Source organism: Taudactylus pleione, unplaced genomic scaffold (assembly GCF_031769625.1).
Source record: "Taudactylus pleione unplaced genomic scaffold, aTauple2 ptg000121l, whole genome shotgun sequence".
Lineage (NCBI taxonomy): Eukaryota > Metazoa > Chordata > Amphibia > Anura > Myobatrachidae > Taudactylus > Taudactylus pleione.
In genome coordinates this window covers 3,039,361-3,051,997 of record NW_028284523.1, presented here as the reverse complement: position 1 = coordinate 3,051,997, position 12,637 = coordinate 3,039,361, and the positions used below count along the sequence as shown (strand labels likewise).

General features: G+C 43.4%; 1 protein-coding gene across 1 annotated transcript in view; it reads left to right on the top strand.

Moving 5' to 3' along the window:
- The window catches only part of UBE2V1 (ubiquitin conjugating enzyme E2 V1), a 49,400-nt gene that overhangs the window by 6,873 nt on the left and 29,890 nt on the right, over positions 1-12,637 (top strand). The window contains exon 2 of the mRNA XM_088472138.1: positions 9,421-9,569. Within this exon, the coding sequence (XP_088328264.1) occupies positions 9,421-9,569 (149 nt within the window). The remainder of the gene's footprint in view (positions 1-9,420; positions 9,570-12,637) is intronic.

The following is a 12,637-nucleotide window of genomic DNA, read 5'->3' as shown; positions in this document are numbered from 1 at the left end:
CCAGTTACTAAGGTTTTGTTTTCGATGCAGCGTGAGCAGCAGTCTTCATGATGCCTTGGCATTTTAGTGTATGTAGTGATTGATGGTGAGAAGTTGTGGTTACTTTCTGGTTTGTCTGAGAGGTTTAACACACCACAAAACATAAACAGACAAGTGTTTACTGTACAATAATCCATGGGATGCTGGTGGTCTGTGCCTTGAAGTTTGCTTTGTCCTCAAGTACTCCTACCAAGCCACTTCTTTTTAGGCAATATATACAGTCAGGTGCATAAATATTAGGACATTGACAGAATTTTCATATTTTAGCCTCGATTCACCACCACAATGGCTTTGAAATGAAACAAACAAGATGTGCTTTAACTGAAGACTTTCAGATTTAATTTGAGGGTAATTACATCCAAATCAGGTGAACGGTGTAGGAATTACAACGGTTTCTATATGTGCCTCTCACTTTTTAAGGGGCCAAAAGTAATGGGACTATCAACTCAGAAGCTATTTCATGGACAGGTGTGGGCTATTCCCTCATAATTTCATTATCAATTAAGCACGTAAAAGGTCTGGAGTTGATTCTAGGTGAGACATTTGCATTTGGAATCAGTTGCTATCGACTCTCAATATGAGATCCAAAGAGCTGTCACTATCAGTGAAGCAAGCCATCATTAGGCTGAAAAATCAAAACAAACCCATCAGAGAGATAGCCAAAACATTAGGTGTAGCCAAATCAACTGTTATAACATTCTTAAAAAGAAAGAACTCACCGGAGAGCTCAGCAACACCAAAAGACCCGGAAGACCACGGAAAACGACTGTGGTGGATGACAGAAGAATTATTTCCATGGTGAAGAAAAACCCCTTCACAACAGTTGGCCAAATCAAGAACACTCTCCAGGAGGTAGCTGTATATGTGTCAAAGTCAACAATCAAGAGAAGACTTCACAAGAGTGAATATAGAGGGTTCACCACAAGATGTAAACCATTGGTGAGCCTCAAAAACAGGAAGACCAGATTAGAGTTTGCCAAACAACATCTAAAAAAGCCATTACAGTTCTGGAACAACATCCTATGGGCAGATGAGACAAAGATCAACTTGTACCAGAGTGATGGGAAGAGTAGAGTATGGAGAAGGAAAGGAACTGCTCATGATCCAAGAAATACCACCTCATCAGTGAAGCATGGTGGTGGTAGTGTCATGGCGTGGGCATGTATGGCTGCCAATGAAACTGGTTCCCTTGTATTTATTGATGATGTGACTGCTGACAAAAGCAGCAGAATGAATTCTGAAGTGTTTCGGGCAATATTATATGCTCATATTCAGTCAAATGCTTCAGAACTCATTGGACGGCGCTTCACAGTGCAGATGGACAATGACCCGAAGCATACCTCAAAAGCAACCAAAGAGTTTTTTAAGGCTAAAAAGTGGAATGTTATGCAATGGCCAAGTCAATCCCCTGACCTGAATCCGATTGAGCATGCATTTCACTTGATGAAGACAAAACTGAAGGGAAAATGCCCCAAGAACAAGCAGGAACTGAAGACATTTGCAGTAGAGGCCTGGCAGAGCATCACCAGGGATGAAACCCAGCGTCTGGTGATGTCTATGCGTTCCAGACTTCAGGCTGTAATTGCCTGCAAAGGATTTGCAACACAGTATTAAAAAGTGAAAGTTAGATTTAGGATTGTTTGGTTTGTCCCATTACTTTTGGCCCCTTAAAAAGTGGGAGGCACATATAGAAACCGTTGTAATTCCTACACCGTTCACCTGATTTGGATGTAATTACCCTCAAATTAAATCTGAAAGTCTTCAGTTAAAGCACATCTTGTTTGTTTCATTTCAAAGCCATTGTGGTGGTGAATAGAGGCTAAAATATGAAAATTTTGTCAATGTCCCAATATTTATGGACCTGACTGTATATGTGTCAGATAACTGGGGCAGTGATTTATCTTACTTCACCTGGGCTCCAGGATCACACCTTGCACCTTAATGACTAGGCCAGGGGTTCCCAACCACGGTCCTCAAGGCACACTAAAGCTGGCCACACACTAGACCAACTTTCATCCAACTAGTTGATTGGTTGGAATGAAAATCTGGTAAGGAATGGTAGTAACTGATGATCAGCAATTTGCTCCTAAATGCCAGAAAACAGATGAAAATGGTCGGTCAGACAAGTTTGTTAAATGTTTGATCTAAACAATTTGTTCAAACAACAGTTTTTGTCCATTTTCCGGCATTTGGGAGCAAATTACTGATTGTCATTTGCTTTCATACATTACCAGATATTCATTCCAACCAATCAACTAGTTGGCTGGTTGGATGTAAGTTGGTCTAGTGTGCGGCCAGCTTAATAGTCCAGGTTTAGAGGATAACCATTCTTGAGCACAGCTGACTTAATTAGAACCTCAGTTATTTTGATTTAACCATCTGTGCTGACCAATGGATATCACTAAAACCAGGACTGTTAAGGCACCCATACATCAGCAATTGATTGCAGCAATCGTGCAATTTGCAATCGATTGTGTATAAAAATCTTTCCCTTTTTCAATCGATTGCAGAATTGCCACTATTGATTGAAAAAGGGAAAGATTTTTATACACGATTGCAAATTACACAATTGCTTATGTATGGGGGCCTAAACAGTCCTGATTTTAGTGATATCTATTGGTCAGCACAGATGGTTAAATCATAATAACTGAGGTTCTAATTAAGTCAGCTGTGCAATCGATTGTGTATAAAAATCTTTCCCTTTTTCAATCGATTACTATCCAGCGACGCGGCCTGCGTGACCAATGAAAGAACATACAATTGGCTCCCACATAAAGAAAATACACACACATTGGTCTCCACAGGAATAAAACGCACTACATTGGCCTCCACAGGAATAAAACGCACTACATTGGCCTCCACAGGAATAAAACGCACTACATTGGCCTCCACAGGAGTAAAACGCACTACATTGGCCTCCACAGGAGTAAAACGCACTACATTGGCCTCCACAGGAGTAAAACGCACTACATTGGCCTCCACAGGAGTAAAACGCACTACATTGGCCTCCACAGGAGTAAAACGCACTACATTGGCCTCCACAGGAGTAAAACGCACTACATTGGCCTCCACAGGAGTAAAACGCACTACATTGGCCTCCACAGGAGTAAAACGCACTACATTGGCCTCCACAGGAATAAAACGCACTACATTGGCCTCCACAGGAGTAAAACGCACTGCATTGGCCTCCACAGGAGTAAAACGCACTGCATTGGCCTCCACAGGAGTAAAACGCACTACATTGGCCTCCACAGGAGTAAAACGCACTACATTGGCCTCCACAGGAGTAAAACGCACTACATTGGCCTCCACAGGAGTAAAACGCACTACATTGGCCTCCACAGGAATAAAACGCACTACATTGGCCTCCACAGGAATAAAACGCACTACATTGGCCTCCACAGGAATAAAACGCACTACATTGGCCTCCACAGGAGTAAAACGCACTACATTGGCCTCCACAGGAGTAAAACGCACTACATTGGCCTCCACAGGAGTAAAACGCACTACATTGGCCTCCACAGGAGTAAAACGCACTACATTGGCCTCCACAGGAATAAAACGCACTACATTGGCCTCCACAGGAGTAAAACGCACTACATTGGCCTCCACAGGAGTAAAACGCACTGCATTGGCCTCCACAGGAGTAAAACGCACTACATTGGCCTCCACAGGAGTAAAACGCACTACATTGGCCTCCACAGGAGTAAAACGCACTACATTGGCCTCCACAGGAGTAAAACGCACTACATTGGCCTCCACAGGAATAAAACGCACTACATTGGCCTCCACAGGAATAAAACGCACTACATTGGCCTCCACAGGAATAAAACGCACTACATTGGCCTCCACAGGAATAAAACGCACTACATTGGCCTCCACAGGAATAAAACGCACTACATTGGCCTCCACAGGAATAAAACGCACTACATTGGCCTCCTCAGACAAAATCACACTACAGTACAAGAGTGCTGAGCTGACTACTGCGGCACACTTGACAACCGCTCGTGGCACACTAGTGTGCCACAGCACAGTGGTTTAAAAACACTGAACTAGACTATGTGCTCACGATGTAATATTGTGAAGATTTCCCTTGAACTGTCCCTGGCACTCCAGGACACGATATGGTGCTATAAAGTGTCCAATCTGTCTAACAATCTATCGTGCATCATTAATGATTTGCAAATAGGTAGATTGTGCACGATATAACGTTAGCTAACCAAAACACCTGACTATTATCTTACAGATTTCTGCAAAATTTAAATTTTTGTGCGACCAGCACTGTCTGTCAATGATGCAGATCGGACGATAGATCGTTACTGCAAAAACACAAACTATCTGCACAAAATAGTGTACGAGATTGGCAAATCTTGCCTGCAGTAGACCAGACCTGAAGATACGACGTACGACCCGTGTGTATGTGCATCATTATCTTGAGTGGACACGCACGATATGTCTTTTCGATTCGTCGAAATCGGGCGAATTGTGAAAAATATTGAATAGTGTGTAGCACCTTTAGAATCACAGGTGCGCACTTCATGGAAATATTTTGTAATGTGTGTGATTTTAAGGCACTAATTTGTGCTTCCAAACTCCTGTAGAATTGAATCGCCCTTAAGAGTCTGTTGGCGTTCCTGCGCTGTCCCAATGAAAACCTTTGCGTGCAGTGGGGGTACAGGAGAGATCTACAAATGAGGCTCTAGACACAGTCATTTTATATTATGATGAGATATAGTTCACAATATCACATTTTAGGGAATGTTCGTTTTAGATCTGTTACTATTTTTGTTTATATTACTATCACCTGTGCCAAATGTTGCAGATTACCATAGAACAGTGGTTCCCAAACTTTTTTTAATCACTGCACCCTAGAGTATCAGCATTGTTTTCACTGCAGTTTGTTATTGAGAAATTCAGACAAAAAATAAGTAAAGTAGTAAAGTGAAGTAAATTATTATTACATTTTATTTATAGTTCGCCACAAGAGGTCCGCAGCGCCGTACATACAGTAAAGGGTACACAGAACATTACATTACAATACAGTAACCAACTTCTAAACAGAGCACAAGTAACAATTAGCAACACAATTCTCCATACACAATACAGCTGGGAGGGTGAAGGCTGTCATAGAAGTGCTAGAGAAGAAGGCTGTGAGACAGTGGGGAGGAGGACCCTGCTCCTAGGAGCTTACAATCTAGGGGAGACTGACAGATGACATGAGGCAAGAGTGTGTAGAGGGGGACCTGAGTGCAGGAAGTAGGCAAGGTAGAGATGGCTGAGGCAGGAGGGACAGAGACTTGGTGATGTGGTTATGTGTTGGAAGGGTACGCTTTGATGAACAGATGTGTTTTCAGTGCACGTTTGAAGCTCTGCAAGGTCGGGGAGAGCCTAATCGAGTGAGGGAGCTCATTCCAGTGAAGGGGGGCTGCACGAGCAAAATCTTGGATACGTGCATGAGATGAAGTAACCAGGGTGGAGGAGAGGTAACAGTCATTGGCAGACCGAAGTGAGCGGGAGGGAGTATGTAAGGAGATCAGGTTGGAGATGCAGGGAGCAGTAGTTAGAGAGAGGGCCCTGTATGTGAAGGTGAGGAGTTTGAAGAGGATTCTGTAGGGGAATGGGAGCCAGTGCAGGTTTTGGCAGAAGTGGAATGGCGGGAGAGGAAGATAAGTCTAGCTGCCGCATTGAGAAAAGACTGGAGGGGAGCAAGATGGCAACGTGGGAGGCCAGTAAGGAGAAGGTTGCAGTAGTCAAGCCGAGAAATGATTAGTGAATGAATAATCAGTTTGGTAGCATTCTGGGAGAGGAAAGGCCTAATACGAGCGATGTTGCATAGCTGGAGCCAACAGGATTGAGCCAGAGATTGAATGTGGGGTGTGAAGGAGAGGGTGGAGTCAAGGGTGACACTCAAGCAGCGAAGTTGGGGGACAGGGGAGATGATTGTGTTGTCAACAGTGATAGCGAGATTGGTTGGAGTGGAGACTCTATTAGGGGGAAAGATGATGAGTTCAGTTTTGTCCATGTTGAGCTTCAGAGAGCGCTCGGACATCCAGGAAGAGATGGCGGAGAGGCAACTGGTTACCTGAGAGAGGAGTAAATTGTGCTGACCTGTCATCCTTAGGTTCAGTTATGTGATGGTCTTTGTCCACACATTTATATTACATTGGCCATAAATAATTTGATTTGGTGCTGGACCACCAACCTGAGACACCCCTGCAAGTGTCCCGAGGCACCCCAAGGTGCCACGGCGCACAGTTTGGGAACCACTGCTGTAGAACATGTTCTGATTTACCATGAAGGTTTAAAACCCAGTTATTTCTGTTTATTTGTAGTTGTTCTATGGAAGCAATTTTAGATATTTAAGGCTGGTTTTAAGTATTGTTGCCTTTTAATACATATCCTTGCTATATTTCTTAGAATAACCCTACCGTCAGTAATTGTGTTCAGAGGAGATCATTCAGAGATTGCTCAGAAAGGGGTCTGTTTACTAAGCTGTGTTAGGAGACAGAGTGAAAAGTGATAAGGTACCAGCCAGTCAGCTCCCAAGTGTCATTTTTTAAACACAGCCTGTGAGATGACAGTTGGGAGCTGAGTGGCTGGTACCTTATCACTTTTCACTCTGTCTTCTAACACAGCTTAGTAAATAGACCCCTACTGCTAGAGCATGGGGAGTTTGCCATTGTGAGATCCATGGGTGAGGAGTAACCCAGTAATGCCTTGTCTACCTTTCTGAGGCCCGTATTTATCAGCTGTTCCGGGAGCTGTGCTCTCATTCAAATTTTGTTATGCAACCTGGCATTATTACGCCCCTGCACATACCTAGTTACTAATTTGGATGAATAGGTAACTGAGCTATTAGCAGTAATGTATGGCACAGTAAGCATTGATAAATAAAATGAAGCAAAGCACACTGCATGAAAAATGTTTGCCAATGAGTAATAAGGCAAAAATGGCAGTGGAGACAGTACCTCCGATTTTTAAAATGGTATTACAGATTTAAAGTATTGGCAAACCTCGCATTGCCTTTCTTGATGTTATTGAAAGCTAACTTTATATTTTTCAAGGATCCTTTTTTCAATTACAGTTGTGTCCACATACACCCATCCTCAAATTACGCCAAATATCCCTTTTTTTTAGCAAGCCACTGACTTTGCTACTTAGCCGTGCAAACCCCCCCACTAATCTTAAGTACCTATTCCTATATAAGCATATTAATGAGGCCCATTCATAATCATCATCAATCGGCCCAATTCTGTGTTTTACAGATGAATTTGTAAAAAAATTAAAAAAGAAATAGTCAATATCCAACATGTTAGAAATCCTACTTCGCCTATTCCGATCATTTTTTGATCTGAATTGGCGGTTGGTGAATTTCATACATTCCTGATTCTTTTACAAATACTCAACAAAACCCAAAATTGGGCAGATTGTTTTTTGATGTATGGGCCCCTTGAGATGCGAAAATGAGGAAAAAAAGTACACAATCTAGGTTAAACAGGCATAAGACAGGTACGATACAAGTGACCTACACTATGCTTTATGCTTAATCTGCAATTTAATACCAATTCCTTTGCTACAAAAATGCTGAACCTAACTAGTACACTATATGCAAACCAAGATGCAAAATTTAGGAAAAGGTGTGCCGTCTGTGTAAGACTGCAATGGACAGGTCTGATACCAGTAATCTGTGCCATGCATACTTGTGCTTTGTCTACGACTTAATACCAACTCCTTTGCTACAAAAAAAAGATAATTGGCGCAGTTAGCTTTGCTGCTGCATCTTTGTATGCGACAGCAATGCTAACATTGGTTATGCAGCACGGGGCAACTGTAGGAAAAAGACTCCTCCTGTCAGCATCTGTAATGCCAGTGCTCCATCCAAAGACGCAGCATTGGAACACCATCACGACCATTGGCCACAATGGTCACCCATCTAAACAAGCTTAAGCTTACTTAGAATGGGCAATGTCCCAGTAAGCCCCTGTTTCCAGGAACACAGGCTGGCTCCACCCACTTCATGCCCCCAAATGGCAGACTGCGGCTTTGGGGAACTCAGAGATCTTGCAGTAGAAGACCTGCACGTGCACTGATATTCTAATATTGGAGATATATGCAAGCCATGTGAACTAAGATAACAATATTGAGGAAAATGTAGAAAAAGTGCCAGGTGTCTTGTTTTATATAGCCTTAAAGGGATAGGTGCATGAGGACACGTGTGCATAGTTAGGTCGATATTAAATAATGAGATATTTACAACCCAGAATTGAGTGATATATAACATGGAGGTCTGTGTTTAAGTCATAGGGGAAAATTCAATTGCTTTATTGTACCTGATTTCCTGTATAAAGTGACGAGAGATTGGGGTGCAATATTTAATTGTTTTTCAGCGCCCACATCTTATCGCGCATGTCGCACCCAATTAGTCATGGTTTAGCTGTGTGAAACGACTAAGCTCCTAGCCCTGGTTAGTGTGCCCAAACTACGGACTTCTCGCACATTTCTGCTTGCCAACTAAGGAGGGTGCGAGCACAAATGTGCGCTCTCACGGCTATTCTTACCCGAATGGAGCAACAATTGAATTGCTCCGTTGGTCACCCAGTAGTCAGAGACGCAGGTGCAAACAATTGAACTCCCCTCACAGAAGTGGGTGATGGAGATTTCAACATGCAAGCCCCATACATGACTGTCCAAGATCCCATAATGCCTGCACATCTTACCGACTCTTAATTGACCAACCTGTTGAGTGATTATCTCACCTGCTTCTAGCTTGTCTGCCCATTGTTATCGCCACACTGGTTTATTGGTTATGGAAACAAGATGTTCCTTTTCTTGTATCACTTCCCATTTTTGTTAGTTCCTGCACTGTCAGGCATCTGTTTAGATTATTCTTTTCATTGCTTCTCATGACAAGCTGAGGCTTGCGTGTCCTGCACTGTCATTCAGGAGGACATTACAGCATTTTGTACTGGCTTATAGGCTAAATCAGAATATGGACTGTTATTTATATGTTCTGTAATAAATTACCAGTTCTCAAAGGATATTTATTATAATTGAAGACTATTAATGTAATGAAGCAATTTGCACTGACGCCCATAGCAGCCAATAGTTTTGATTCAGTCTAACAGTAGGCATTCAGAGCTAATAGTAAGGTGGTGATAAAAAGCACAGGTTTGTTATAGCTCTCATTTAAGTAATAATTGTTGTTTTGCTGATCAAATATGGATCACACACATTGCTTAATAAATACTAGACTTATCTAGACTGGTGTAATTGGTAACAGGACAGGTAAAGTTACATGGATTACTACATATACAGGAATGTTTTTTTAATTATACTTATTTTGAAGAGTACACCCTGACATTCCATCTTTATTTTTTCTAGGCGTCAAAGTTCCTCGTAATTTTCGACTTTTGGAAGAACTTGAGGAAGGCCAGAAAGGAGTTGGTGATGGAACAGTTAGCTGGGGTCTGGTAGATGATGAAGACATGACACTGACCAGATGGACTGGGATGATCATTGGACCACCTAGAGTAAGTATACTGGTGGATATGTATGATAAAATCAATTCATGAAAGCATATGGACGTGGTCAAGAGGTTCATTTGTTCAGACCAAACACCATAATGGGAAAATATAGTGATGTAAGTGACTTTGAGGGCGATTTCAATTGTTTAAGTCGCTCTAATTAATGGGGGCCCTATGTTGCAATTCAGTTGTTTTTGGACCCCTATTAAACCATGGACTTTTTGCACATTTCTGCTCACCTCCTCAGAGGGGGCAAGCAGAAATGCCGGCAGCTATTTGCGCCCAAATGGAGCAACAATTGAATTGCTCCGTTGGACGCCCGGCACTGACGGACGCCGGCGCTAATAATTGTGTTTCCCCCTTTGAAGTAAAATGGTTGTTTGTGCCAGACAAGATAGTTTCAGTATCTCAGAAACTGCTGGGATTTTTATCAGCTAAAATGTGCTACGCAAAAAACATCCAATGAGTGTCAGTTCTGTGGGTGAAAAACACTTTCTTAATTATAGAAGTCAGAGGAGAATGGCCACACTGATTCAAGCTGACACAAATGTGTCAGTAACTCAACCCAGCGTTACAATTGTGATCTACAGAAGAGCAAATAAAAATTGAACAGTTTAAGATTGGTTGTTTTCTTTACACAAGGCATCCTGCTGCCAACTCTTCCCTAGGTAAACTTCACGCAGGTAGTCAGCTGCCCATATGATACAACAGAAAACAGGTTCATCGGATAAGGCAACCTTATTCATTAATCAAAGGTCCAGTTCCGACGCTCGCATGCCCATTTTAGGTGCTGACATCGGTGGGCAGGGGTTAGCATGGGCACTCTGACTGGCCTGCTGCTATGCAGTCCAATATTCAGCAGGGTTAGATGCATTGTTTGTCGTGAGACATTGGTCTAATGGGATGTGGTAAGCATCCCGACAAGCGGGTTGCCGTCTGCCGGAACCCCGGCATCGGAATCCCGAACGCCAACACCCCGACATGACTCGCGATGCCGATGTCAGGATTCCGGCAGACGGCATCCCGATCGTAAGGACACCGCGGAAAGGTGATTATTAGCCGCGGGGGGGACTTGGGTTTAGGCGTCCCGGGGGGGGGGGGTGTTGCCGTTAGGCTGCGGGAGAGGCACGGTTAGGGTTAGGCTCCAGGCAGGGGGGTTAGGTTCAGGCACCACCTGGGGGGTTTAGGGTTAGGCACTAAGGGGGGAGGGTTAGGGTTAGGCACTAAGGGGGGAGGGTTAGGTTTAGGCACTTACCGGGGGGGGTTAGGGTACAGGGTAGAGAGGGTTAGTATTATGGTACGGGAAAGGAAGGACAGGGGAACAATACTCACTGTTCCCCTGTCAGGATTTCAGCCTTCGGGATACCACTGTCAGTGTACTGACAGCCGGCATCCCGTCCATCGGTTTCGGTCTAATTGCTGTCAAATTTTATGCAGTTTGTGTTACAGTATCCCTACTGCTTGTTCATACCAGATAGTATAGCACCAAAAAAAAATCAATTGAATCTCTTCCCACACCTCCCCCTCGCCCACCCCTCAATGAGGTTACTGGCTAGTATATCCCCGACATTGACATGTGTCGTAGTTACAAGGTAGTCAATGTCATTCGCTTAATATGGGAGCAGAAATAGGGAGGAATTCTGTAAATTCCATCCTCAAACGGCACATCGCACCTGCCAACAATTCTAGTTTTCCTTCGCACCCAAATCTGAACTACCGTAACTGCCTGAAATGTGCCAGGCTACATCGCCACAATGCAGAGAGGCACATAACTTACAGTTGAATTTCCCCCCCATAATGTTTTAGCCCATCAGTTTGTGTTTTATTTTTTATTTATGAACAGTTACAATTCTACAGTACATCCAGTTGCACTTTACCATGGGGAACCAACAGTAGTAAAATTAATCTGGGCATTAACAGACAGTGATGGAGGGCCCTGCTCGTCTATTTACAATCTATGGAATAACAGGAGTTTAATACTGAAGGTTAAGTGCCATAATTTGCATATCTTTCCAGCCAGATCGTAAAGCTGGGTACACTGGTCTATGTATAATCCGTTCAATTGAACGGATGATATATTGTTTTCTGATCGGCGGGTGTATACAAGCGATATGTCTGCGAATGACGTAGTTCAGACATAACGTGTCGGCCCTTTGCACAGCCAATGCCCATTATATCTGCAGACACAATGGTGTATCTTGCTGTCTGTATAGCCGACCTGCTGATCACACGATAGGTTGGCCGTTATGCAGGTCATTAGGGGGTGGGTTATTCAAATGATGCTGGTGTTCCCAGAGTCATCGTGGGGGGCGTCGCATTGGTGCTGTGAGGTGGTGACAATATGACAACAATGTGTTATAAGGCTGTAAATCTGTGACTCACTCTGGCTTTCTAGACAGGAACTGGTGTGACTATGTTCAGCTCCGTACTGTGACCTTATACTGATAACTCTGTGTTCTGGTACACCCAGTGACACCCTGACAGCGGCGAGTACTCTCTGGTGCAGTACTAACCACCTCACTACACATACATACTGCCCACATACATGCTGCACACCTGCTTAGTGCACACATACATGCTGCACACATGCTCAGTGCACACATACATGCTGCACACATGTAGTAATAATGGTTGCTGCGATTCAAATGAATACAGTAATATTTGCAATGTCTGCAGCAATAAAGCATATTTACAATTCGATCTTTTAAATGGCAAAGCAATGTGTGTGTGTGTGTGTGTGTGTGTGTGTGTGTGTGTGTGTGTGTGTTAAATTGAACTCAATTACTCTTTTCTGTATGTATCATGTTCTGATTTCCTTATATATGATAACTTTACACTACTGTTCTCTCCTGGGGCAGGATATACTAAGCATTGCATCCGCAATGCTGTACATACAACCACTTATCGGGATACTTACCGGGGATAATATTGCCGGTATGTACTTAGAAAATTGCAAAGGACAGCACTCCCGGTAAGAGCTCTCCTCTGCTATAGATGACCCAGAAGTCCCTCTGTCGTCCTTATGTGCATGCGCCAAAGGGCGCTCACGCCGCTGGGGGTGCTGAGAGTGATCA